The sequence below is a fragment of the Hemicordylus capensis genome, chromosome 4 (genome assembly GCF_027244095.1).
Source record: "Hemicordylus capensis ecotype Gifberg chromosome 4, rHemCap1.1.pri, whole genome shotgun sequence".
In the NCBI taxonomy this organism is placed as follows: Eukaryota; Metazoa; Chordata; class Lepidosauria; order Squamata; family Cordylidae; genus Hemicordylus; species Hemicordylus capensis.
The window spans coordinates 119,388,032-119,416,013 of NC_069660.1; the positions used below are offsets into that span (position 1 = coordinate 119,388,032).

The 27,982-nt window shown below is 45.2% G+C and overlaps 1 protein-coding gene across 2 annotated transcripts in view; it reads right to left on the minus strand.

Moving 5' to 3' along the window:
- Positions 1-27,982, minus strand: part of DDAH1 (dimethylarginine dimethylaminohydrolase 1) — a 221,108-nt gene that overhangs the window by 76,118 nt on the left and 117,008 nt on the right. Inside the window, exon 1 of one of the 2 annotated variants that reach the window (XM_053247792.1) lies at positions 23,890-24,388. The exons of the other annotated variant lie outside the window; for it this stretch is intronic. Within the exon in view, the coding sequence (XP_053103767.1) occupies positions 23,890-24,195 (306 nt within the window). The 5' untranslated portion in view covers positions 24,196-24,388. Of the gene's footprint in view, positions 1-23,889; positions 24,389-27,982 lie in introns of those variants that run through there. 2 annotated transcript variants of the gene reach the window in all.

A 27,982-nucleotide genomic window follows, 5' to 3' on the forward strand; every position in this document is an offset into this window, starting at 1 on the left:
GAGGCCATTCTAAAGGCCTCCAGACCGGTCCGGACACGGGGTAGTTTTGGTTCGGGTAGGGGGTTCCAATAAAAACAGGGGGGGCCTTACTCACCCCTTCCATCATAGTAACTGTAATTCTTGTAGTAATCGGGCGGCAGGGTGCCACCGGCTTCAATCTCCCCTGGCGCGGCTCGGGCTCCTCCATTCCTATACGTAACGGGGCGGCAGGATCGCTCCCAGTCCCTGCCGCCCCCTTCAAGCTAAGCCCCCTCGGCTGGTGGCCGCCCCCTGTAGCACTCCAAATGTCCCCTGCCGCCCCCTTCTTGCCAAATATCCCCCCATCTCAAGGGGTCAGCGGGAGAACTCTCCTGCCGTCCCCGCTCGCTTTGCTGCTGAGTTGCAAATGCTAAAGAACTTTAAACTTTAGAGAGCGGGCGGTGGGAGAACTCCCTGCCGTCCGCTCGCTTTGCCGCTGAGTTGCAAATGGCTTCTAGGAAGCCTTTCGCACACGCGCGCGAAAGGCTTCCTAGAAGCCATTTGCAACTCAGCGGCAAAGCGAGCGGGGATGGCAGGAGAGTTCTCCTGCCGACCCCTTGTGATGGGGGGATATTTGGCAAGAAGGGGGCGGCAGGGGACATTTGGAGTGCTGCAGGGGGTGGCCTCCAGCCGAGGGGGCTTAGCTTGAAGGGGGCGGCAGGGACTGGGAGCGATCCTGCTGCCCCATTACGTATAGGAATGGAGGAGCCCGAGCTGCGCCAGGGGAGATTGAAGCCGGCGGCACCCTGCCGCCCAATTACTACAAGAATTACAGTTACTATGATGGAAGGGGTGAGTAAGGCCCCCCCTGTTTTTATTGGAACCCCCCACCCCAGTGCTGGACTGGTTCCGTGCACACCCCTACTTGATTATAAGCACTCTCACTGGCCAGGAAAACAAAGAGTTAGGCTAAGTTTTGCCACAATGCAAGAAAAGAGTCAGTCTTAGGTGGAGAAAATTACCACAACAAACCCTGTAGAAGCCATCTGCAGACTTATTAAAACAAAGTGAACAATGAGAGAAATCATGCATTAGATCACAGGGATCTTACTTTGTTTGTTTGTTTGTTTGTTGGGCTCATACAAAGGACAAAAACTGGGTGTGTGTGGAGAAGAATGGGCCGCAGATTAAAAGGAAAAAGGACAATATTGGTTTTGTGGAAACACTTTCCATAAACTTTCACTTAAATGGAACGAATCAACCCTCAGAAACCATTGTATATTGGACTTTTTCCATGGGTTTCCATATGGGCAAAATGAAAGAACTTCCTTGATGTCAGTGGAAGAATTAACAATTGTACTGAGGTTAGAAATGGCACATTTTCAAAAAGGGAAGGAATAGCAAAAATACAACTAACTGCATCAATTCAAACAATATTTTAGTAATGTATTCTGTAAGCATGACATAATCCTCTGTGATCTAAACAAAAGTTGTGTGTATTAATACCTAGGTACAAGCAAAGTCTTCAACCAAAATTCAATGTTTTAATTGACCACCGTGTCATATGAACATACCACACTTAAAATAGCAGCCTGAGCATCAAGAAATCAAAAACTGTTAATTTCAATTATTTTCTAAGCAACACTTCTCTTATAACATGTTCCATACACATTTTTACACAATCAACAAAATGTATGTTACCTAAGTGTGGTAACTTAGGTTACCACACAACTCCTGTCTGTGGCTTCCAGCGGCATCTGGTGGGCCACTGTGCAAAACAGGATGCTGGACTAGATGGGCCTTGGGCCTGATCCAGCAGGGCTGTTCTTATGTTCTTAACTTATGTACATAAGACCTGATGAAATACTAGGCAGAGAAGGGTATTGTGGCGAGTGAGGAACTCACCATATCTTTGTGTGTTTTACCTTTTAAGGGCATTAGAGAATAGTTTTGTGAACTTGTCTCTCTTTATGCATATTTTTTGCAGCTGCTGAGATGACTTCATAGCCAAACTCTGAATTTGGATTCTGACATGTTGTGATAATCAGCTGGAGTTTGGAAAATCCTTCCAATAATTAAAAAATTGGTTTGGCAACTTAACAAGGCTTCTGAAAAAACAACAGTTTAACATCTGGAACTACCATACATAATCTAAGTCCAGATTCTCAAAACACACATTTTCTCCTATAGTAATTTTTTGCCTAACAAACCTAACTGATCTTAAAGTATATGTGTGGGACTGTTTGCATATTGGTGTTGAAATTTTTCAATTAAACTAGAATATAAAACATGGGCACTCAAAAGCCATTTAAAAATTTGAGTCAACAGGGAAAATAAAGGACAGTTTATTTCCACAGCTTTAGTTCTGCTTCATGAATTTCTTCAGATAGTAATTTAATATTAGAAGCTTGCAGTCAATGCATTGGCTTGATAATTGAAGTCAATATATGAAATTCAGTCCCCATCCCCCCTAGCTGCTATTTTTTCTGTGCTTTTCCTCAAACCTCTTTCTCCTACATCTGCCTGTTTCTCAATCTGTTGACTGCTCTGAACATTGCCTTCAACCTCCTTGAGAATTCTGCCCCTCCTGGAGCCTCTTTCAAGTCCTCAGTCTGCCCCACAAAGCCACTCCTGTTTCAAAGCCTATATGATGTTTCAATCCACAGCTAAATAAACAACTTTCCCTTCCCTCACACAAATACTGGACTGCAAATATTGTAAGGTTTGCTCCCTAAATACTTTGAACATTCATGAACATTCTTTGCCAGTGTAGCAGCTCAGTCAACCGGTGCCAGATTGGCTGAGTGCAATGCAATATTGTTGAAAAGCAGTATATAAATGTATGTCGTATTTGTAGTCCCTGCCCCTTCCCCTCTATCCAGCATCTGTGATACAATTTTTTCTCTCTTGGTCTAATGCTACTTGTTAAAATGCTCAAAAGCCAGACGTTGTTCTTTCCCATTGGATAACTCTGTCACTGTTGTATTTCTGGTACAATTCTAAATCCTTCTGTTAATTCAACCCCTTTCAGACTAGAACTGAATCCTCATTGTTGTCTAACAGCCCATATCCCACATCACATCCAGATTACAGTGTGCTATAAAAAGTAGAGAGCAGGAGGGATCAAGGTGCAGTCTGGCCAAAGTGCCTACAGGACGAGCAGCAACCTTACTAAAACAAAGCCAGATGGCTCAGCAGAAGCAAACTGTGCCAGATGCTACTGGGGAAAGCAAAAACCCAGGGGCCATTTCCTTAAAAATGCAAAGAAAATGTCCAGCTACTCAATGCTTTTTACATTTTCAGGGATGCTGCATTCAGTTACATTCCTTGCTTTCTGCTTATTTCTAATAACTAGCAACAGGCCAGCTTCATAACTGGCTGACAATCTCAGGAGACAGGATCTCACAAGAATTTCCTGCTTCTGGTTGGGCCAGACAGCAACAGACACTCTTGTGGTATTTTGGCATTTTCATTCTGCTCCTTGTTTGTCCAGGCCAAAACTCAGTTTCACTGGAAAATTAAATAACTTAATTTTTAGGATATTAGAGTGGCTTTCTTTTGCTCTGTATGTCTTATTGGTTTACAATGTTATTAAAAGCTACTGCATTATTAAATTTATGATTTCTGTTTATTATTAAAGACCAAAGAGATATGTCACCCAGAGTCCTGAGTGCTCTGGGGGATTTTCCAGCTGGTATGGCAGGCACTCCTGTCAAAGCTCTAGCTAGTCTTTGGAATGGACACATGGGTGGTTGACACAATCGCTCTCAAATGCCCTCTCCCACAAAGCAGAACCCGTGCAGTGCCTTGGTATACACCTGAGCTGAAGGGGATGAAGCAAGTTGGGAGACAGCTGTAATGGAAGTGAAGGAAAACTTGGGGTGAGTCTGAGGGGGAAAGCATTAGAGCTCATTATTGAGTCTATTCTGTGACAAAGGTGGAACAGAAGAAATTGGGTGGGGTTTTTTCGTCCACCACTGCATCCTCTCAGTGCCATACAGAGGGGCTTTTCTGGGTGGTGTGGGGTCATTTTATTTTATTTTATTTTATTTTACTTACTTACTTACTTACTTACTTACATACCGCCCAAAACACAAGTCTCTTTTGAAATCTAGCCCCGGACAAGATGTATTAGAATCCTTGGTAGCACACTGTGACACATTTGTACAGGGTACTTTGAGGGTAAAGTCACTTGCATTTGCCATGAGTTGGATTCTATGGCTGATGCAGGTCATTGGGAAAGGTATCCCTAAACACCTGGCCTGTTTTAGCTGGAGGAGTTTCAGTTATTGGTGCCTAAGGATGTGGACAAGGTGTTTAGTTGAGTTTGGTTGACCACATGCATGCTTGACCCTTACCCTTCATGGCTTATTACATCTAGTAGGTATAAATTGATTTGTACCTGAATCTAGCTGATTCAGGCGATTTGGAGACAGAACAAATCAGTCCTGTGGTCCATTGGCTAGATTTGGATCCAAATCAAATCTCACCAGATTTTACTCGAAACGCTTCGAGATTTGGATTACTCCTATCATTTCCCCCAGATTCCCAGCTTTGATTTTTTTTTTTAAGCTAAGCTCTAGCCCTTGTAAAAGTGGAGTTATGGAGCAAAATGTGTGGTCACTATTTTTCAAGTATTATAATTCTTTGGTGTATAATAACTTTTCTTCATAATGAATCCCTATGAGGATTCATTGCATATCTTTATTTCTTCTGTTCATTTTGACTGTCATTGGACAGTTCCAACTGTCAACTGCCATGTGCCAACTAGAGCTAAAGCGTAGCTTAAAAAAAAAAATTACAGCTGAGGATCCATGTTAGGGTTGGGATAGGGCGATTTCGAATCCCCATTATTCCCTATGGCAGAAATATACAAAATCAGTAAAAACAAAAACAAAAATCATTAAAAATCAACCAAATGCCCCACTGCCTTGCACTTTGGGTGGTAGGTGGCACCCATGGGGGCCTACCCACCACCCAGATTTGGTGCCCCTAGGACCTTTGTAAGTGGTCCAAATCAATCTGAATCCAAATCAAATTGAATCAAATCCAAATCGAATCTAGGGTGATTCGGGGAGACAGATTTGGACACAAAACAAATCAGGGGTGATTCGATTCAGGCACAAATCAAATCAAAGAACTGATTTGTGCACATCCCTACCACAGTGTTCAGTTCTTTCCCCTATGCTGTTTAACATCTACATGAAACCACTGGGAGTGGTTATCTGGAGATTTGGCCTGAGATGTCATCAGTATGCGGATAACACTCAGTTGTATCTCTCCTTTTCATCAGATGCAGATGATGTGGTGACTATCCTGAATCAGTGCCTGTATGCAGTAATGGACTGGATGAGGGTGAACAAGCTGATACTCAATCCAGACAAGACAGAAGTACTGCTGGTCAGTGATTCCTCTGTCCAGGTGAATTATGTTCAGCCTGTTCTAGATGTGGTTGCACTCCTCCTGAAAGACAAGGTTCTCAGTTTGGGGGTGCTCATTGATCCAGCACTGTCACTAGAGGCTCAAGTGGTTTCTGTGGCTTGGAATGTCTTTTATCAGCTCCAGCTGATATGCCAACTGTGATCTTACTTGAACAGAGATAGCTTGGCCACAGTTACTCATGCTCTGGTAACCTCTTGCTTAGATTACTACAATGCATTGTACATGGGGCTGCCTTTGAAAATGGTCCGGAAACTGCAGCTGGTACAAAACAAGGCTGCATGATTATTAATTGGCATGACCTGGGATGACCCAGGTCACACAAAGGCCTATTGTGCAGGCACAGCAGCCTCTAAAAAGGCCACCGCGCTGAGGGGGGAAGGCCGAAAAGTGGCCAAAGAACAGCCGGTGGAGGAGAGCCCCCGCCACCTCAGACAACTCCCCTGGAGAGGGTAAGTGTAAAAAAAAATTAAATTAAAAAAAATTGCAACCCTCCCCCAGACTGGACCAAGGGCAGTGTCCAAGGGGGTGCTGGACTGAACTGGCCCAGTCCGGTTTGGGTCCAGTTCAGACTCAAACCAAACCAGTCGGTTCCATGCACATCCCTATGCAGCATCCCTCCAGTCACTGTTGTTGGAGTCTACCTTAGATTTCCTTTTAGATTATGAGCCCTTTTGAGACAGGGAACCAAATGGCCCAGATGAGGAGATACATGGTTAGAGATATACAGGTTGCAGACTCAACGACAAGAGAAAACATGCTCTGATGAATTCCAGGCTTTACATCCTTAACCATCATACTCTTTGTCCCAGGCTCCCCACTCTCCAAGGAAAGGAAATCTTAAAGCAGTAGCCTCCTCATCTAGAGCCTTGCACTCCATTGCCATTTCATTATTTCCAGCTGAATTCATTGTAATCTGTAGTGCGAGAGGGTTGGCAATCATGAGGCTTTCAGCGGAGGATGTAGTAATTCTTCATGAAGGTCAGTGGAAGCGTTTTCTGGTATGTGGAGTTCCAGCTATTGGATCCCAAGTCAGTATCTGTGTCACCTATCCATGCTCAGCTCCTGCACAGCTCAAAATGTAAGTCAAAAGTCCCCTGGAGATCTCTTTCAAGTCAGAAAGGGTATTCACATAACTACACAAGCAGGTGGGCAAGTGAGTGAAGGCTGTTCCAAACTTACCTTCTGTTGGGAATTCTCTCTGGTAGGAGAAACCCTTTTTCATTATAGCAGAGTGCACAGAGGCAAAACACAGCAGAATTTAGTTAGGCATGCGTGTATGCTGAGAGTAAAGTAACTTGGAGCCAGTTCATAGTTTCAAATCAATATAAATGGTATTTATTAGAGAACTCCATTCTAGATAGGAAAGTGAGGAGTTAGGATCTCTAATCTAGCTAGCTAGCTGGATGCAGATGGATTCTGCATCTCTGCACACATGGTGCAGGGAGAGCAGCTTGCATGTTGCAAGGTAGAAGGAACAAGAAGAGAAGGGAGAGAGGAAGTGCAAAGCAGGAAGGAAGGAAGTTAGTCCCTAAGAGTAGCAATCTACATTCCAAAGGGATAGTGTCAGAGCAGTAGAGAAGGGATGACCAATGTCTTGACCCTCTAGCCCTCTGACTCACTAGTCTGTCCTCCACTATCTTTGAGACAAGAGACAATGCAAAGTCCTTCACTTCCAACACCTTTCCCCCAGACAACAGAGAAAACACTGCTGGGAGTGTGGACTGTGTTCCCAGACAATCCACACTGCGCCAAGCAGCACAGGTATACAGAGCCGAGCACAGTGCATTGGGGAATTCCCCTGTCAGGCAGGCAGTCTAGGGAGTTTGTGCAGCCCGAGGAGACACATGATCCCAGCAGCCAGTTTAAGGGAGTGCTCACTATGTTTAACATCAGCTAAGAGCCGGGCTTAAAAGTAAGGTTTGGCTGGGCGGGAGCACCAGGATTTGTGCAGATCCTGGCACTCCACATCAGTATCCTAGCCCAGGCTAGGCTGCTCGTGAGAACAGCCTCAGTGTTTTGCTCACTGCTTGAAGCTGGGTTATGATAGCAGAGCTTATACAGTTATGAGGTAAGAGTATTCTATCCTACCCCTCATTATAAATACCATGGACAGAACAACAGATTATCTCTAGTTTTGCTGTTCTTTGACCGGCCAACTTGGGCAGGAGAACTGGTCTTGCGGTAGCAAGCAGCAAGCAGCACAGCCCCAGAAATGAGTGAGGCAGCCCCAGAGACAGGGCAGCGCCAGTTCTTGGGGCCTACATGCCCTATTACAGCTCCACCCCTGAGTCAGTGTAGACAATACTGAACTAGAGGGAACAATGTTCTGACTCTGTGTAAAGTAGCTTCTTACGACATTTGATTTCTTGCACAATTCAGCTGCTGAGAATACTTGTCATCTTTTCAGTTTCAGAGGTAGGAGCAGTTGGCCAATGGCCAGTGGGGAGAGTACACCTTCATCAGAAAAGCAGCATGAGAGGAAAGGTTAAGAAACTCCTCTTTCCCCCATGTCAATCTTCTGCTTCAAACTACAACTTCAGCAGTTTGCTGTTTTATAGACTGTAACACTTTAATGTGCTTTCCCAACATCAAATTCCAGCAATGTTGCTTGCTTAGTAACCCTCTTTCACATATTCGTTTGTTCCTTGATTGTATTTTCAAACATTCGTCACTTGGTGCAGAAGACAAGTCTGAGGCAATTGAAAATCAAAAGGACTCAGAGGCTGTGTTGTATAAAAGCCCACTAGATATACTGCAGGAATGATATGTTTGGCAGACTCCTCAATTAAAGTGGATACCTGAGGATTTGAATTCATTTTTCCAACATCAAGTCCAAGACTGTTGCTTGTCTGCAAATCCTGTCAAATGCAGTGACCATGCATTATTGACACTTACATTATCACTGTAATCCATTTCCTCAGGCATAGTGGTCACTTCCTACCAAAGCTTCACCATAAAATAGGCCTGGTATCCAATGAGACACCATGAATAACCCTTGAATGCCCCAAAACTGATAATCTTGATTACTCTGGTCCATAGCACTTTATAGTGAAGTTTCAACAATTTGAAAAGAAAGATTTGGGAAACCTAACACACTACTTGGGAATACAGATAAAGTATTGGGAATACAGAGAAGATGATGGAAGCTACCGCCTTAGTCAAAGCTGCAAAACAGAAGAAATAGTAGAGGACTTTGGAATGAAAGACTGAAAGAATGAAAGATGCAAAGGCAGTAAGTACTCTCATAGAAACAGTTACTTAAAGCAGAGCAAAGAAAAGAGTAAATTGTTGCCAAACAACCAACAATATAGAGAAGTAATTGGGAAATTGTTATACATCACCACTGTGACCCGACCCAACATTGCAGCAGCAATTGGAATCTTATGCAGGAAGGTCTCAGCACCAAGTCAGGAGGACTGGAATGCAGTGAAAAGGGTTATGCGTTACCTATTTTATACCTTTACACCTTAAGCTATGACTTCCAGCACCTTCTGAATGCACCTTCTTTTTAATGTCTAATTCTGCCCTCAGTGTAATTTACTTTAGTCAATCCCAACTCAATATTTTATTTGAATTGATTTTTATTTTCTCTGTGCTAACCAACTATTATACTAAACACGATGTGACAATTAGAGACCTATCTATGTTTTAAAATATTTACATATTTATGCATTTATCAGTATAGGTATCTCTAAACATGGGAGTGTTTCCTCAGCATGGCAGATTTTTAATGTAATTATATATTGCCCCAAACTGAAGTCTCTGGGCAGTTTAAAACAAAACAGAATAAAACACCACAATTTAGAATCATGGTGACTGATATCAACTGCAGAGACATTTAGAATTAATCTGCCAGTAGGAGCACAAGGAGAGAACCACAGAAGATTTCAATGGAGGTGTGGTGTGAGGCTTTTGTGGCAGTGCCTGGCTCCTGAGTACTGCCAGAGAATACTACTGTGATTTAGTTGGGTTGAGCCTTAAACCATGTTTCATCGTAAAGCTCCCCTGATGTTAATCCTAACTCATACAGATACAGATACAAGAGGGACCGCCGCCACCGCCTCTGGCCTCCCCACCGCCACCTCTGGCCTCCCCGCAGCCGGGCCGGGCCCGCTGCCGCGCCTCTGCGCCACGCATGCGCAAAACACCCGCAAGAGGCACGGACGCAGGTACCTTAGGGTTTTATTATATATATAGAGAGAGAGAGAGAAAGAGAGAGATTTCTCTCTGCAATCAAGAACATCTTCCGACCAGTAACAGTTGCATTCCAACTGACCTTAACCATCACGAGGAGCCCCTGGTGGCGCAGTGGTAAAACTTCTGCCCTGTAACCAGAAGGTTAGAAGTTCGATCCTGACCAGGGGCTCAAGGTTGACTCAGCCTTCCATCCTTCCGAGGTCGGTAAAATGAGTACCCAGAATGTTGGGGGCAATATGCTAAATCATTGTAAACCGCTTAGAGAGCTCCGGCTATAAAGCGGTATATAAATGTAAGTGCTAGTGCTAGATACCACATCCAAAAAAGGACATTATAGAACTGGAAAAGGTGCAGAAGAGGACAACCAAAGGGCTAGAGCACCTTTCTTATGAGGCAACGAGCTGACCCCCCACAGAGCATCTGTGCAGTTGTGCACTGAGCCTGTGGCATCCCCCTGCAGCTCGCTCACTCACTCCCCCCACAGCTCGCTCACTCCCCCCGCCGCTCGCTCACTCTCCCCCGCCACTCGCTCGTTTGCTCTCCCCCGCCGCTCGCTCGCTCATCCCCCGCCGCTCGCTCACTCTTCCCCCGCCGCTCACTCGCTCACCCCCAGGCCGCTCGCTCGCTCACTCTCCCGCCCATCGCTCTCTCTCTCTCTCTCCCCACAGCTTGCTCTCTCTCTCCCCCTGAAGCTCGCTCGCTCTCCCCCCCCGCAGCTCTCCCCATTGGGCGGGCCAGGGCCAGGCCATCCCCCCACCGCCCCCCACCTCCTCCTCCTGGCTGGTAGGGCTTTGCCCACCATCTGCCCACCTCCTAGCCGCCGTCATTATTTCTCCCCGCCACCGCCTCCTCTTCCTGGTAGGCGGGGATTAGCCCACTGCCCACCCACCTCTTCTGGCCGGAGGGGCTTCGCCTGCCGGCCTTCCACCTCTGCATCCTGGCCGCCACCATTATTTCTCTCCGCTTCAATGCTGGAACTCTTGCACGCTCTAGAGCATCTGCACGTTAGTACTTGATTGCTCACCTCACCTTAGAGATCTCCCCACCCTCACCTGAGCTGCACTCCTGTCCCTCCTCCATCCCATTGTTTCCATCCCCCTTACCCTTCTTGGTCATGGCTGCAGCATTGCTGCCGCCTATTGGCCAAGCTGCAGCCCACTATCCTCAGAGACCTCCCCACCCGAGCCCGAGCCCCACTCCTGCTCCTCCCCCCAGGAGCAGCAGCAGTGATTGACCGAGCCGTTCCTCTCTGCTGCCACCACCATGGCCACTCGTTCCCCTCAGCCCACTGACAGGCCCGGGCCCATCCCTTGCCTGCCTGCCTCCCTCTCTCTGACAATGGCCTCGGTAGCCCCAAACAGCAGCAGTGGTTGCCTGGACCCTTCCTTGTTGCCAGTGCCGCCATGATCACTCATTCCGCTCAGGCTGCTGACAGGCTCAGGCCCATCCCTTCTGTCTCTCTTCTCCCTCTCTTCTATTTCTCTTTCTCTCTCCTCCACTTGCTCTTCCCCATTCTTTCTTCCCCCTCCATTCATTATTTTTTCTCTCCCTCCCTCCCTCCCTCCCTCCCTCCCTGAGTTAACAGATTTTGTTCATCTTGTTTCCTCATTTAATTCACACAACGGCACCCTCCTTCTCCTGAAGGGGCTCTTTCCTCCCTCACGACCTGTCTTTTTGCAGACCCCTGCCTGCTATCCTTTCATATATATACTAGTGGGCCCAGGCACAGAGCATCTGTGCCTCAAGAGGGACCGCCGCCACCGCCTCTGGCCTCCCCACCGCCACCTCTGGCCTCCCCGCAGCTGGGCCGGGCCCGCTGCCGCGCCTCTGCGCCACGCATGCGCAAAACACCCGCAAGAGACACGGACGCAGGTACCTTAGGGTTTTATGAGAGAGAGAGAGAGAGAGAGAGAGAGAGAGAGAGAGAGAGAGAGAGAGAGAGAGAGATTTCCCTCTGCAATCAAGAACATCTTCCGACCAGTAACAGTTGCATTCCAACTGACCTTAACCATCACAGGCTCCTCCTCCTTATCTGCATAGGGAATCCCCACTGCCCTATCACCACAGTGCCACAGGCTACTCCTCCCTATCTGCATATGGAATCCTCACTGCCCAATCACCATGGTGCTGCTGCTCTCACAGGCTCCTTCTCCCTATCTGCATATGGAATCCCCACTTCCCAATCAGGTGCTTCTGCTTGCAAACTCTATCAGCCAATCGCCTCCTTTCTACCACGTCCCCACGCATTTCCCATCTTGGAGAATTAATAATATAGATACTACAACACTTGGGGCTATTTAGTTAGGAAAAAAGACGACTGCAAAGAGACATGATAGAGGTCTATAAAATCATGTATGGTGTGGAGAAAGTGGATAGAGAGCAATGTAACACTCCAAACAAGGCACATCATAATGAAGGAATTCATATGCACAGGATCTCATGTGAGACTGAGTTTACAAGGAGGCCTATTTCCATCTGCAGTTTACAGTCCAGCACCAAAAGCACCCTTACGGCAGACCTAATTCAGCACCTCATGCACTTTCAATTTTAAGCCTTAGTGCTCTACAATGACAGCAGAAGCCATGCACAAGGAAGACTATGTTCCATTTGCTCAGGGCCCAAACCAGCCATGCAAATGGTACATCCTGCCCCAATCCTGCCATGATCCCTGGCAGTTGTTTGGCTGGGCAGATGTTGGTCAGCCAAGATTAGCTTTGGGACTAGGCTGGACTGAAACTCGTGTGTGTGTGTGTGTGTGTGTGTGTGTGTGTGTGTGTGTGTGTGTAAAACAATGGACCTAATTGCTGCGGAAATTGGTTGAATGAAAACATGTAGCTGCAAGCATGTTTTAATGAAGTCCTTTCATGCTTTAAAGCACCGAAGTTGGATAGCTATTCCTATATTTTTCCCCCATCTCTGTACATCTTAGTTCCAAATAGGTTTCATCATGTTTGCAATACCAATTTAGTGAACAACATGGATGGTTTTCCTGGCAGGCTGCCACATAGTATGCACTTCAGAAAGAAAATAATTGGGGGCCTAAGAAGAGAAAGTAATTGTTCCACTCTACTTGCGTTGGCCAAGACTTAACTGGAGCACTCAGTCTTTCATAAAACATCTAACTGCTACTTCCCATGTTACTCTTATTCTTGAAATAAATAATTAGCCCATATTTCAGTATAACAATTCTACAGACAGAGATTAAAAGAAAACACAAGAAAACTATCTAAAAGAGATGAGCACAAAAAGCAAAGATAGCAACCAATAAAATCAAATGGCTAACCATAAAAAGCTTGATTAAATAAGCCAGTTTTTAAACTTATTTAATAGAGCCAAGGTTCTGGCAACAACCACTAGACAATTATTTCCATACTTTGTGGGTCACCACCACCAAAGCCCTCTTCACAGTGGCCACCAACCTGTTGGAAGATGGAACTCTCAAAAGATTATCTGTGCAGGATGTTACGTAGCAGCAAAATGCATATGGGAGACGATGCTCTCTCAAGTATGCTGGATACCAACAATATAAGGCTTTAAAGCTAAGCATCAGCATTTTGAACAAGCAAACTGTTAACCAGTGGAGCTCATGTAGGATGAGTCTCATATGCCCTCTGTAGTTGACACAAGAAAACAATCAGGGTGCTGCATTTGGACCAGGTGCAGCTGCAAGGAGAGACCCACATCAAGTAAAGAAACTACCAGGACATGACCATGATAGATCTGTGGCAACTAGCTGATCTTAATATTTACTGGGAATTTTCCTTTAAAAGACTGCTGATCTCACCCAATTAACCAAGGAGCAGGGATTTACAAACCAGAACTCAATACCAGTTTAAAACAAACAACTAGATGTGACTATTTTGTTAACATCATAAATTGTTCATTTCTGAAAATTCTATATACCAATAGATATTGTCTGTTGTTAGTTTCTGAACTGACAGCTTACAAGCAATTAAGGTCAGGCTTCATATTAATTAAAACAAGAAGAAAAATGCATCCAGACCTAAATTTCTAACTCATAAAGGCTGTTCTCATGAGCAGCCTAGCCTAGGCTAGGCTGCTCGTGTGGAGCACTGGGATCCACACAGATCCTGGTGCTCCTGCCCAGCAGAACCCCACTTCTTAGCCAAAGTTAAGGGCACGAGTGGGCCCGTAACCTGGCTGCCGGGATCATGCATCTCCTAGGGCTGCACACAGCCTGAGACACAGAGATGGGTGCCTACAGTGCCGCTCTGATGGTGCTGGAGGGCCCCCACATGGTGTCTTGTGAGCTATCCGGAGGCCGGGAATACAAGTCCCAGTTTTGTTGATTTGTGCTGCCAGGAGCAGCACAGATCATGGGGGTGCACGGCTTACGCACCAAAGACATGAAGATCGATCATCTGTGGGAAGATAGGTTGAACTCTGCCTCCCTACTACCCACCCGACCTCCCTGCCCTGATATTGGCCATGAGAATGACCTTATACTATTCCCTCCATCTTGTTTAGCTCCTTTCAGGCATTATAAAAACTGGGGTTGCTGTTCTTGAGTACAACAGCCTTGAGAGCACGCTCTGAAGCCCCACCTCTCTACTGATGCACTCAGAATCCGACTCCCCACCCTACTGTCGATGGCTACAGCATTTGTCTGTAGAAATAAATGATGTAGTTGTGGATACAGTCTTCCCATGATCAGAACGCTGGGGCAGACCCCCCTTGAATTAAACATAGCAGGACGACTGCATTCCAGCACGAAAGTAGTGGTACCTTATCCTAGCCTGTAATTAACAATGTCACCAACATCAGTATTTCCTGGCTCAAAAATATGAATTTCCTGATTTAGGAATATAAATATGAGGCAAGCATCCCTGGCACGAAGTTCTTCAGCAACTTGGATTTTAATCTGAACTGGAGAAAAAGCTTAAGGTCTCCCTCCCTCCAACCCTGCTTCTTTACCTCATCCCTATTTTTCTTGCTCTTCTGGCAGTAGTGGAATGGAGGAAGCAAGGGAGGTCTCTCTCTTTCCTTGTTAACACCTGGCACACCACCGTGGTTATGTGTCAGGTTCCAATAACCCTGGGAAATGTAGTTTCTGTGAGTGGATGGGGTTTGGAGGATTCAAGTGGGGTTGGGAGGGGTCAGATGGGTCTGAATTGGACTTGGAATAAATCAAGCCATGTTCTGAAGTTGTTGTGAAAAAACAATTCAGTTTCCAAGGCTGACTGGGGTAGTTTGCCTCTCCTACTAGCAGAGACATGGAAAACAGCAAGAGTAGAGAGTCATGTGTAAACTCAACAGGGAGAAAAGGAAATATACAGCTTGATACACATGCATCTTCTCAACACAGTCAAACAGCAGCATATGTCATGTGAATTTAATAGTATGAACTGACATTATGTAAACACTGCAAGTGATAATCAAATTTTATACTTATTTTGCATCTCTCAGTTTTTCCACTAGCAAATGCTAATGCCCCATGGAAATGTAATGAATCACAGCCAAGTGTGCAGTAAAGAATCTATTTTACATGATCTGCCAGTGACTGAAGATACTGATGGTACTAATGTGCAATATAAAAAGTCAATTATTCTAATTAATGGTAGAGATGTAGCATACGGCCAACACATTCATTCATTTTACTTATTAACAACCTTATTGTTAACCATTCTTTGGCGCAGAGCTTTCTGGGCATATGAACTTATCTTTTTGTAAAATGCATGTCAGATATCCAAAGCATAGGTGTGACTGCTGGTGGGTCCTGCAACATCTAAGGACAGATATTAGAACCTGGGTGGGAAACTCTTGCAGAGGACATTTGTATAATCACCCCGTTCCTCTTTCGCAAGTGTAAATTTGGTTTGAATCAGACTGTCAGCACATGGGTTACAAAGGAGTGTTGTCTACCCTTTGAGTGGCTACTATCTTGAATTAACATGGTAGATGAGGGGAATCCCCATCAGGGTCCCCTAGAGTAGGGATGTGCACGAATTGTTCATGCCAAACTGGTTTGCCTTGAACCGAGGCTGGTTTGGGGGTTCAGTTGTGGAGAACCGGGGTGGTTCGGTCCGTGATCGAACCAGACCAGGCCCAGTTCTGACAAACCAGTTCAGCATGATAAGGGGGTATCCAGGCAGGGGTGGTGAGAGAGGGAATAAGGTTCTTATGTGGCTGCCGGCACCACTGCTTGCCTTCCCTGCGGCCCCAAACGTGCTCCTCCCCTCCAATACCAAGCCACCGCCGAGCCGGAGGGGAGGAGTGTGCTTGGGGCTGCAGGGAGGTTAAGCAGTAGTGAGCTGTGGTGACAGCAGCCAGTTAAGGACCTTATTCCCTCTCTCACTGCGCCCGCCAGGCAGCCCCTTTACCTCTGGGAGGGTCCCCCATCCTCTTTACTTGTAAGGGGAATCCACACCAGATTCCCCTTTACAAGTATGTCTCCCCAAACCAGTTCGGCCGGACTTGGAACTTGGCTTGTTCAAATTCGAACCGAACCAGCCAAACCAGTTCCATGCACAACCCTACCCTAGAGACCTCCTCTCAGGTGCTGGAAAATTAGTTTGTATCCAACTATCAAAACACAGGTTACAAAGGGGTGGTTGCCTGCATTTTGAGTGGTCATTATCTTGAAATAAGATGGTGAATCTTATATATATATATATATATATATATATATATATATATATATATATATATCCCCACTGGAATCTCTTCAACCCCCCTCCCATGTGCTTTGAATTTGGTTTATAGTGGTTAGAGTGCTGGACTAGGACCGGGGAGACTCGAGTTCAAATCCCCATTCAGCCATGAAACAAGCTGGGTGACTCTGGGCCAGTCACTTCCCTCCCAGCCTAACCTACTTCACAGGCTTGTTGTGAAAGAGAAACTCAAGTATGTAGTACACCACTCTGGGCTCCTTGGAGGAAGAGCAGGATATAAATGTAAAAATAATAATAATAATAATAATAATAATTATTATTATTATTAGAGGGACACACACAGAGACATATGGTGATCTTATTACCATATTTACTCGAATTGAAGACTCTGAATTTAAGATGACCCCCGTAAAAAGTAGAGGTTACATACTACTTTATATTTTTGTATTTACTCAAAAGGAACAGAGCTCTGAATTTAAGATGACCTCACAATTACTAACATCAAAAAACTCTGAAAAAATCTAGTCTTGAATACAGGTAAATACAGTAAGCCTTTTTTTCTTTTTGGAAAGTAGGCTAAAAAACTGAAAAATGAAGGTGTTGCAAACTGTTAGTTTTTACAGGGGATAACACAAGACTACAATTTAAGTTCTCATCACGAGAGGGGTCATGAGGGAGGAAAGAGCCCCATCAAAAGAAGGGGGCTGCCACTGTGCAAATTAGCTGAGGAAGCAAGATGAACAAGGTCTGTTTTATGAATATTGTAAGCTGCCCCCAGCAGAAGCTGGCCCTATCCAGCCCCAGCACAAGGGGTGTGAACAAAAACGGCTGGCCTGCTTTGGTTTGAGTCCCATTGAACCCTGAGTTTGGTTTGCCTCCCATTGAACCCCCTGGGTTCAGGGTGGGGGGTTGCGAGTCATTTTTTAAAAATTGGTTTAGTACTTACCTCCTGCCGGGGGAGGACAGGGAGGCCCCCCCTCCCCATGCCGGCCTTCCTCATGCCAAAAATCACCCAGTTAGGGCATTCTTTGGCACTTTCCAGGCCTTTTCCCCTAGTGATGGCCATTTTGGAGGCTGCTGCGCATGTGCAATGGGCCTCTGCATGGCTTGGGTCATGACCTAGCCACGCAAGGGCCCATTGTGCATGTGCGGCAGCCTCCAAAATGGCCACTGCGAGGGGGAAAGGCCTGTGAGGGGAGGAAGGCCAACCGGGGAGGGAGAACTTCCTCTGACCACCCTGGCCCCAGAATAGCTACCTGCAGGGGGTAAGTACTATTTATTATTCAATTATTTATTTTATTTCTATACCACCCCATGGCTCAGGGCAGTTTACATGGAGAAATAATAAATAAACAAGATGGATCCCTGTCCCCAAAGGGTTCACAAACTAAAAAGACAGACACCAGCAATAGTCACTGGAGGTATGGTGCTGGGGGTGGATAGGGCCCGTTACTTTCACCCTGCGAAATAAAAGAGAATCACCACGTTAAAAGGTGCCTCTTTGCCAAGTTAGCAGGGGTACTAAAAATGTTTTTTAAAAAGATTACTTGCGAACACCCCAAATGGCCAGGTGTGTGTGTCAGTCCAGGGTCAGAGTGAACAGGAGGTGATTCAGTTTGACCCCGAACTATCAAACCAAACCTGTTCAACATTGAACACATTTGACAGCGAACCCGTTTGCACATCCCTACCCAGCACAGCATCCCTCCAGTGGCTGCTGCTGGTGTCTACCTTACGTTTCTTTTTAGACTGAGCCCTCTGGGGACAGGGATCCATCTTACTAATTTATTATTGTTTTCTCTATGTAAAAGTTATATTTGGGAACTTTTGTCGAAAAGCAGCATTGTTTGTATCTCCATTCTGCTACTGTCAGCCAAGCTAACATAGTGCTAACAGGCTAGTGTCAGGTCAAAAAACAGATCTGACCTCTCCAGCTGAGGCCAAATATGAAGCCAGAGATATTGTTTGTGCCTTCACAGTGTTAGAACTGCTTCCAGGAAGACTTACAGTACAAAAAGTCTGCTGGCAATTGGGAATTACCTATTACGCTGAACAGCTTCCAGGGATCTCCTGGGAAGCTGAGGGTCTTAGGAGGAATGATAGTGGTGAGAAGTGACTCAGTGGCATCAGCAATCTGTATTGCAGATTACATTTCTACTTATTTAGATACATATCCACCTTGTATTCAGAGCGGGTAACAATTACTGGGCAGCATTTAGATTAATGTGTAAGAATGGCTTGCTCACATAATGAGGGAGGGCTGATTTTTGGCAATCCTCCTTCCCTCTGCTGTTCTCAATCCCCTTGAAAATATATCCCTGAGAGTCCTCCAGTCCTCAGGAACATATTTGTGGGAGAGGGTTGGAGACAGCAAAGGGAAGGGAAATCTGCTAAAGTTGCCCCTCTCCCATATCATGAGTGAAATGTTCTTATGTTAGGGCAATGTTAGTATTGATGCTGCCCATTTACTTAAGAAGCATACTGAAATATATGTAACATCTTCCTAGTACTGGCTTAACACCAGCCACTGAAATCACCCCCTTTTCTTTGCACTTCCAGAAGAATAGTTTGATGGAACCTTGGATGATCTCCAGCAGAAAATATCCATAGAGAAGGAACCACCATTAACATCTCATATAATACAGGCTTGACATATGCATGATATAGTCAAATATGAATCTCTATTCAGCTGGATAAGTGGGACATGGAATCTGGTTCATTCATTCATTCATTCATTCAATTTCTATACCACCCTTCCAAAAATGGCTCAGGGTGGTTTACATGGAGAAATAACAAACAAATAAGATGAAACCCTGTCCCTGAAAGGCTCACAATCAAGGCTGAACTCGAGCATAAAACCTGTGTTAATTTGGACAAACAAATCCTCCCCTCTCCAATGAGCACTAATATATCTTGCACAAAAATTGATGTCTCTGGGTTTCACTGCTCACTGGAGCTTTCAGAGAACATGGTTCTACTGAAGCCTTACCATCTTTGGGGGGAAATGTTTTGTTAGTGCGCCCTTTTGGCATGTGGCTGGATATTTCTTTTCTATCTGCATGGAATCCAGTATGCCCATGGCAAAGTTGTTTTGAGTGATTCACTGCAAGCATAAATTAAAATTCAGCATACTACCCATTCAGCCTACTTTGCACAGAAAGTTGCAAATACAAATGGCACAGCAAGTTGTTGCTGTTAACCATTTCATAGTTGAGAAATGAACTGTAAGTGACTTTCCCAACTCTTGCTGCCTCAAGATAATAATTAAAAGGGAATCTGAGCACAAGTCTTCTAAAGTCCAAGTTTACCACTCTTTCCAATGCACAATCAACAGTTTTATTCCATTAATATCTGATACAGGAGTCAGCCATTTCCTCAGATTCAGTAACTAGGCTCGGTTTCAATAACAAGGCTTGTTAAACTTTAAATGAGACACAAACATCATTTTGTGCTTCTTTTTAATTCTTTACCAACACTGCGTTCCCCCATCTCGCTTCTGACACACAGAACAGCAGATGAAAGTTTTAGGTGAGATGTGAAAGCTCAGGAAGAAAGAAGTCTATTGCTAAGCAAGTTTAGCAAGAGACTTGGCATGATTTAAACCTTCAATATAAACCAGAAATTTCTGTGCATAAGGATCAGGGCTGTCCTTAGAGAACCCTGGTGGGGTTTGGGGCCCGGGGCAAATCAGCCAGTGTGGGGCCCCCTTCACCCTTCCAGTTAGTTCTAATGGAGGTTAAAAGAGTAGGGCCTGGGGTGGTCGCCCTGCTTGCCATGCCCTAAGGACAGGCCTTATAAGGGTCCGACAGTAAATCAGTCATTTGCACCTGTTGATAAATAACAGTTTGCATTATTTAGGCATGCAAAGAAATTTATTTATTAAAATTTTCTTATATACCACCTCCTCCAAAGACTCTAGGCAGTGAACAACAATACCAATAACAATTAACAACAAACAACAACAACAGAAGAGGACCAAAATAATCCCAGTAGTAATTGGCGCTCTAGGTGCAATTCCAAAACAACTTGAAGTGCACCTCAACACCATAGGGGCCACAGAAATTAGGGATGTGCACGGACTGGTTCGGAGGCCATTCTGACCGGTCCGGACACGGGGCGGTTCGATTCGGAAGGGTTAGGGTGGGAGGTTCCATTAAGGGCGGGGGGGCTTTACTTACCCCTCCCGCCGCTTTCCACCTTTGGTGCCGTATTTAGTGTAGAAATCCGGCGGCAGGATACCTCCTTGCCGCCCGCTTCAATATCCGAATGACTCCTCTGTGGTTAACATTCGGGCGGCAGGATACCTCCCTGCTGCCCCCTTCAAGCCCCCTGCTGCACCCTTCAAGCCCACTCTGCTTGCTCTTTAGAAATGGGCGGGAGGACACCTTCCTGCCACCCCTTTCCTTGTTGGGCTGCAAAAGTCTTTAAGAAGCCAGTGCCTAGCAGTGACCACACATCTTTTGCACTGCTTTGGACAGCTTAATCTTCTTGGTCTTGTGGTATCCATACTATCCCCTTTTCCATCCTCAAATGTTGCTCAGGTGTCCGAGTGTTTGGTTCGGTCAGGTGTTTGGTTTGGTTTGGTTTCCCCCCGCAAAGCAGAGGAGAAGGTTGCCCTCTTTAGGGGAACTTATTTGTCTAGAGGACAAACAAATGTTCGCCAAAATTTCCAATACATGCCAGTTTTTCTCTAACTTTGAGAAAAGTTCAAAATACACTTTACTCTTACATCTGAAAATATTTACTTCTAGAGTATATATAGAAAAGTGCACTTTTCTCCTTCTAAGAAGAACCCAGTTCAATGTTTCTGCAAGATGCACCTGCTGGCTGGAAGTAGGGAAGCCCAGAGAAAATACTAAAGCAGAGGCACAATGGCTTGCCTCCTGGGAGTTAAGAGACTTCTATCATGTCTTTGCATCAGGAATGAAGAAATGATCTAATCACAGCCAATGCTCAGACGTGGCAAATTACCCATCCCCAGTGGAGGCTGATTGGAGTGACCCAAAGCAAGAGAAATTAAACATGCCAAGATGCAGCAGGAAGCCTCTTTGGTGTGCATGTGGAGGGGTTACTTTTGACTCATAGGTGTTTCTAATTATTTAATTAATATATTTTTCACCACATACTAATAGTTCTCTTGCAGCAGACTAATGTGCACAGAGTTTGGGAATGACTGCTATAATCACAACCTCCTGGTCACAGGTCATTTTCAAAATTTTTGAAATGCTATGGATGTCAGCAAAACAAGCGTACTTAACTTTCTCTGGATTGTGCCCATGCAACATACTTTGTTGCTGCTGCTATCCAGCAACTGAATTCCATGAAAGAGAGTATCCCTGTTATATTTTGCTGTTATATTATTAAACAGCCCAGTTTTTCTTAGCCTCTAATCTGGTTCAACCATTTCCCAAATCAGACTCTGCTGACTGCTTTTATTTCATTTTCTGGCTGGCTGGTCTCGTCCCTGCCTGTCTGAACAGATTGCAGAGGCGGTTCCTGACATGATGGTCTTCTGCCCTGGAAACCAATTACAGCTCATGGAGTACATCAGCAAAGTAAAACTGGGTGGAGCAAATTAAATTGGATCTTCTCCCATTTAGAAGTGGAAATATTAGTTTAAAAAATACCAAAGTACAGTAGGTAAAAGCAAACTTTAAAAATCCTGTGAGCATGTCCCACTATATAAAAATGAAATGTTCAGTGCTCAGGTTCCTCCAAAGTCATCTGTTTTAATCGTTCTGAAACTGATATCTAAAAGCCACCCACAAATGCAACCAAATCACTAAAGAATTCCCAACAGTATTCTTCCCAACAAAATTCTTCTACATACCAAATAAATCAGCAGAATCTGTATTTATATAGGACAGTGAGTAAATGTATGTGGCAATACATCTCAATAGTATGAGGGCTCTTCCTTTACAAGGTGTGCACAGAGGATAGCTGTGAGGAGAGCTGGTCTTGTGGTAGCAAGCATGACTTGTCCCCTTAACTAAGCAGGGTCCACCTTGGTTGCATATGAATGGGAGACTGGAAGTGTGAGCATTGTAAGATATTCCCCTCAGGGGATGAAGCCTTCAGAAGGTTCCAAGTTCCCTCCCTGGCATCTCCAAGAAAGGGCTGAGAGAGAGATTCCTGCCTGCAACCTTGGAGAAGCCGCTGCCAGTCTGTGAAGACAATATTGAGCTAGATAGACCAATGGTCTGACTCAGTATATGGCAGCTTCCTATGTTCCTATGATACGGAGTAAAGCAAATACACTTGCTTGAAACAATGCAAAGTTAAGAATGTAACTCAAATTAAGAACGCCAGTTATTAATTTTTATGTATACAATGTTTTGCTTTATTTGGATAGATAAATTTCATTTCTCTTGGTATCATTTTCTCACAAAAGTGCCTGAGTACCTCTGACATTTCTTATTTAAAGAAAACATTGCTTGTCATGTTAATATGTCCTTTTAATTACCAGTAGTTTGAAAACTATTAAGGAACTGAGCAAAGTGATGCACCTCTAAAATGTTTGAAATTATGTGCAGATATGCAATATGAATGCATCAAACACAGAACTATCAACCGAAGAAAGTGAGTGTGGATACTTTTTCAAAGAAATATATTAATATTCAACTTTTTTCACTATGCAGACAAGTGTAAATGTCTTTTGGCTCTTGTACAGATTCCTGGGGTTTTTAATTATTTCTGACAAATGTGATGTGCATCACCCTTGATTTAGCGTCATTAAAAAGGAACCTGCTGTGATTTACTTTCAAGCAACTGTAAGCATCACTACTTCCTACAACCATATCGGAAAGATCTTGTCAATCTCATCACTTCGGAATCAAGGGGAGGAAAGAAGACACAAAGAAAGAAGCTAGATTATCTTTCCAGTCGAGTCAAATTGCAATCATTTCTAAAACTGACAACGCATCTGGGCTCCACATTTCTTTCTCCTTCCACCCAGATGAAAACTGTCTGATTTATGGCAAGAAAAGGCTCATTCACATAGACTTGTCTTTCCCTCCTCACCCCAATCTGCAGATATTGTGCTGGCTTGATGGATGGGCATTGGGGAGGGCTGCTGAGTTCATGATGAACAGAAAAAGGAGACTACATCTGCTGCGAGCATCTTCGTTTCCTCCCAGCATCTCTTCCGCCTGCCTGCGCCCCATTCTAGCCCAGCCTGCCACGCCTTACAGTATCGCCACCGCACTCCACACCCAACGCATCCAGGGAAGTCTGCTTTCAAGAGGCAGCGGCTCATCAGCACTCCGCATCATAAGTGTGCACAGGGCGCGCGTTGTACACCCTTGTCTTTGCACCCTTGCACAGGCTCCAGCCCCTCCTTTCAGGTCCAATCAATGTCACTGAAAGGGAACAGCAGCCTGCCTTGCTCTGCAAGGAAGCTGACCCATCTCAAGGTGCAGCAGTTCGAGCCGCTGCTGCCGCGGCTCTCCCCGCCCCCAGCCTGCCACCCGCTCTCCTCCACACCCTTCTGCCGTGTGTGGTGGGAAGTTGCGGCGACCCTCGCAGAGTATAAGGGGCTGGGGACGGGAGGGAGGGTGCAGGCGCAGTCCTCCTGTCAGACGGCCAGAGCAGCTCCCCCTACGCCGTCCCACGCGCCTGACTCCACAGTCATGCAGCCCGCCGCCAGCTGGGCAGAGAGTACCTCTTTCCTCCTGCTGGGCGCCCCCGGGCGCGTGAGGAGAGCGGTCCCCTCGCACACCACAGCCACGTCCTCCACAAAGACACAGTCGGGCAGGTTCTCGTCGGCGGGCAGCTCCAGCAGCTGCAGCCCCAGCTTGTTCTTCAGCACCCCCACGTAGAGCTGGTGCTCTCGCTCGGCGCGCGCGAAGTCCACCTCCTTGCCCTTCTCTCGTCTCAGCGCCTGCTGGCACAGAGACTCCGGCAGAGCCCGCACCACGGCGTGACTGCACCGCCCGAAGCTGGAGATGCTGCTGCTTAGCCCTGCCATGTCTAGAGGAGGACAGTAAGGGAGAGGAGAGGGGCAGTCGGCTCGGCTGGCGGCAAGAACAGGAGGCAGTGGCACGACGACAGCCCGCCTTCGCGTCTGGCTCCGCGCGCTGCGCAGCACACTAGGAACCGCAGCTGCTGCCAAGCTTTCCCCCTCCAAGCATCAGCTGAAGCGCCCTCCTCCCCCTCAGAATAGGAGGAGGTGGGCGAACGCTAGAAGCTGAAGCCGCTTTGGATTGGACACCCATCACCAACATTCCCGCATTCGAGGGAACCTCCATTGGTTGGTTGTTTTAATTAGGGCATCTGATTGGTTGAAACAGGCAGAAATTACCTGTGTGCTGGCTTGCAGCTCTGGAGATACCCACCAATTGTACCTGTCCAATAGATTCAGTTTACAATAGGTTGGTGTGGAATGAATTAGAACCTTAAACTGGACACAGAGGCTGACATGATGAGGGAAATTACTAACTTGTTCTTTTAGTTTCAGTGGGACTACTTTCAGTCATCTTCCTCATCCCATCAGCCAGAATAAAGAAAGCACTATATATGTTTGGCAAATTTTTTACAGATTTTCAAACTCACATAGATTCTTCATTAGGCTGTCTTATTTGGCTGGAAACAAATGATAGGAAATTTTTGTTGGTTTTTCTTTTCAGAAGCCTGAAGGCAGTTTGCAGGAAATATTGCCTATTGTGATGTCTCTAAACTCATTCTACTTGGCTTCCAAATGTGGCAGATTTTGTATTGTTTAAAAATCCCACAGACCCTGCCTGTTTGACAAGACATGGCAATTGGTCAAAAGAAATGTACTGCACACCAAGTGATGCCTCTTTCAAGCCATTTTCAACTCTCTTAAAAACTTGTTTATTTCTAGCCTTTCTGCGCTTATTTGGCTGGAATAAGAAGCCTTTCTGGCTTGATCAAAGTAGTGGTGAATGTTAGTTTTGTTTTGTTTTTTAAATTGGAGAAACCATAGTACTCATCAGATGCTTAAACACAGTGATGCAAATGTCTTGCCAGTATTCCATAATTGTCAATCCTTGCCCATTTTCACCAATGGATGCAACATATATATTGGGGGTAATTTTCACTTTGTGTAACATGGGTGCTTTTACCTTTTAAATCTGTTCCCACTACTTAGTAAAGATATGTACTTGTATATTTAAGCACAGCGGGGAAGCAACCTGTCTAGAGAGCAGGAGGCTATTGGTTCGAATCTCCGCTGGTGTGTTTCCCAGAATATAGGAAACTCCAATATAGGGCAGCAGTGATATCGGAAGGTGCTGAAAGGCATCATCTCATACTGCATGGGAGAAGGCTGTATTCCTGTATTCTGTCAAGAAAACCACATGGCTCTGTGGTCATCAGGAGTTGACACCGACTCAACGGTACAACTAACCTATATAAGTATAGATACAGACATACAAGCTAGAAAACCCAGGAGGACCAGAGTCCTCCACAGAATCATTATGGGTGACAATACATGGACTGAAAGGAGATGTGCTAGGGATGTGCTATCACCCTCCAGATCAAAATGCTGAGAGTGACCTGGATGTGGAAAAACAAATCAGAGAGGCATCAAAGAGCAACAGAGCTGTAATAAGGGTTACTTCACTACCCTCACATAGACTGGCCAAATTTCTAGACATGCTAAATGACTGTGCCTTAGAACAGCTGGTCACAGAACCATCCAGAGAGATGGTGACCTTTGACTTAATCCTGAGTGGTGCCCAGCAGTGTTCCCTCTAAAAGAGATTCCTAGATGTTGTTCACTACAACTCCCAGTATCCCCAGCTGCAATGGCCTTTGGCTGGAGATTATGGGAGTTGTAGTCAACAACATCTGGGAATCTTGGTTAGAGGGAACACTGGTGCCCAGGACCTGGTGAGAGATGTCAGAGTTGTAGAACCATTGGGAAAAAGTGATCATAATGTGATCCAATTCAGCTTACATACGAGTGGACCACTACCAAGGAAGTCCAACTTAGATGAGTCCAGAAGAGGAAACTCCTCAAAAATGGTACTGGTAAAAAGGAAGCTGAAAGGGAAAGTCAGGAGAGTCAAATCACTCCAGAAAGCATGGAACTTATTAAAAACCACAATAATAGAAGCTCATTTGGAATGTATACCAAGAAGTGTCAAGGGGAATAACAAAAACGTCTTTAAATATATCCGCAGCAGAAAACCTGCCAGAGAGGCAGTTGGACCCTTAGATGATGAGGGCACGAAAGGGATTATTAAGGAGGATAAGGAGATCACAGAGAAGCTGAATGAGTGTTTTGCATCTGTCTTCATGGCAGAGGATACTGACCATATACTCCCTCCGTAACTGAGTTTCTCAGGCTTGGAGGCTGAAGAACTGGGCCAATTTGAGGTGAAAAGGGAAGATTTTCTAAACTGTCTTGAAAAACAAAAAAATTAACAAATTGCCAGGGCCAGATGGCATCTACGCAAGAAGAAACTCAAATGTAAAATTGCTGATATCCTAGCAAAAATATGTAACTTGTTGCTTCAATGAGGCTCCGTACCAGAAGACTGAAAAGTTTTCAAAAAGTGATTGGGGGGGGATCCGGGAAATTACAGGCAGGTTAGCTTAACTTCTGTGCTGGGAAAATTAATAGAAAGCATACTTAAGAACAAAATTGTTACATATATAGAAGAACCAGTCGCACTAAGCTTTTGGAGTTCTTTGAGAGTTTCAACAAGCATGTGGATAAAGGTGATCTGATTGACATAGTATACTTGGACTTCCAAAGAGCTTTTGACAAAGTCTCCCCCCAAAACACACAAAGGTGCTTGAGTAAACTTAGCAGTCATGAGATAAGGAGACAGGTTCATGTGTGGATTGGTAACTAGTTGAAGGACAGGAAACAGAAAGTAGGAATAAATGGACAGTTCTCACAATGGAGGGAAGTAAGAAGTGGGGTCCCCCAACGATCTGTACTTGGACCACTGCTCTTTAACTTGTTCTTAAATTATCTAGAAGTTGGGGTAAGTTTACAGATGGTTGAAGGACAGGAAACTATTCTACCCTAATACTATCTTGGTAGTGAAATCCAAAACAGACTGTGAGGAGCTCCAAAAAGCTTTTGACAAAGTTCCCCACCAAAGGCTCTTGAGTAAACGTAGCAGTCATGGAATAAGGGGACAGGTTCATTTGTGGATTTGAAACTGGTTGAAGGACAGGAAACAGAGAGTAGGAATAAATGGACAGTTTTCACAATGGAGGTAGGTAGGAAGTGGGGTCCCCAGGGATCAGTACTCTTTAACTTGTTCCTAAATGATCTAGAAGTTGGGGTAAGCAGTGAAGTGGCCAAATTTGCAGTTGACATATTAAGGGTAGTGAAATCCACAACAGATTGTGAGGAGCTGCAAAAAGGTCTCTCCAAATTGGGGGAGTGGGTGACAAAATGGCAAATGCTGTTCAGTGTAAGCAAATGTAAAGTGATTGGGGCAAAAAACTCCACAACTTCATATATACACGGATGGGATCTGAGCTGTTGGTGACTGAGCAGGAGAGAGATCCTGGGATTGTGGTGGACAGCTCGTTGAAAGTGTTGACTCAGTGCACAGCAGCTGTGAAAAAGGCTAATTCCATGCTAGGATTCGTTAGGAAGGGCACTGAAAATAGAAATGCTAACAGTATAATGTCCTTATACAAATCTATGGTGCAGCCACATCTGGAATACTATGTACAGCTTTGGTCACCGTATCTTAAGGATATTGTAGAACGTGGAAAAGGTGCAGAAGAGGACAACCAAGATGATCAGGGGCCTGGAGCACCTT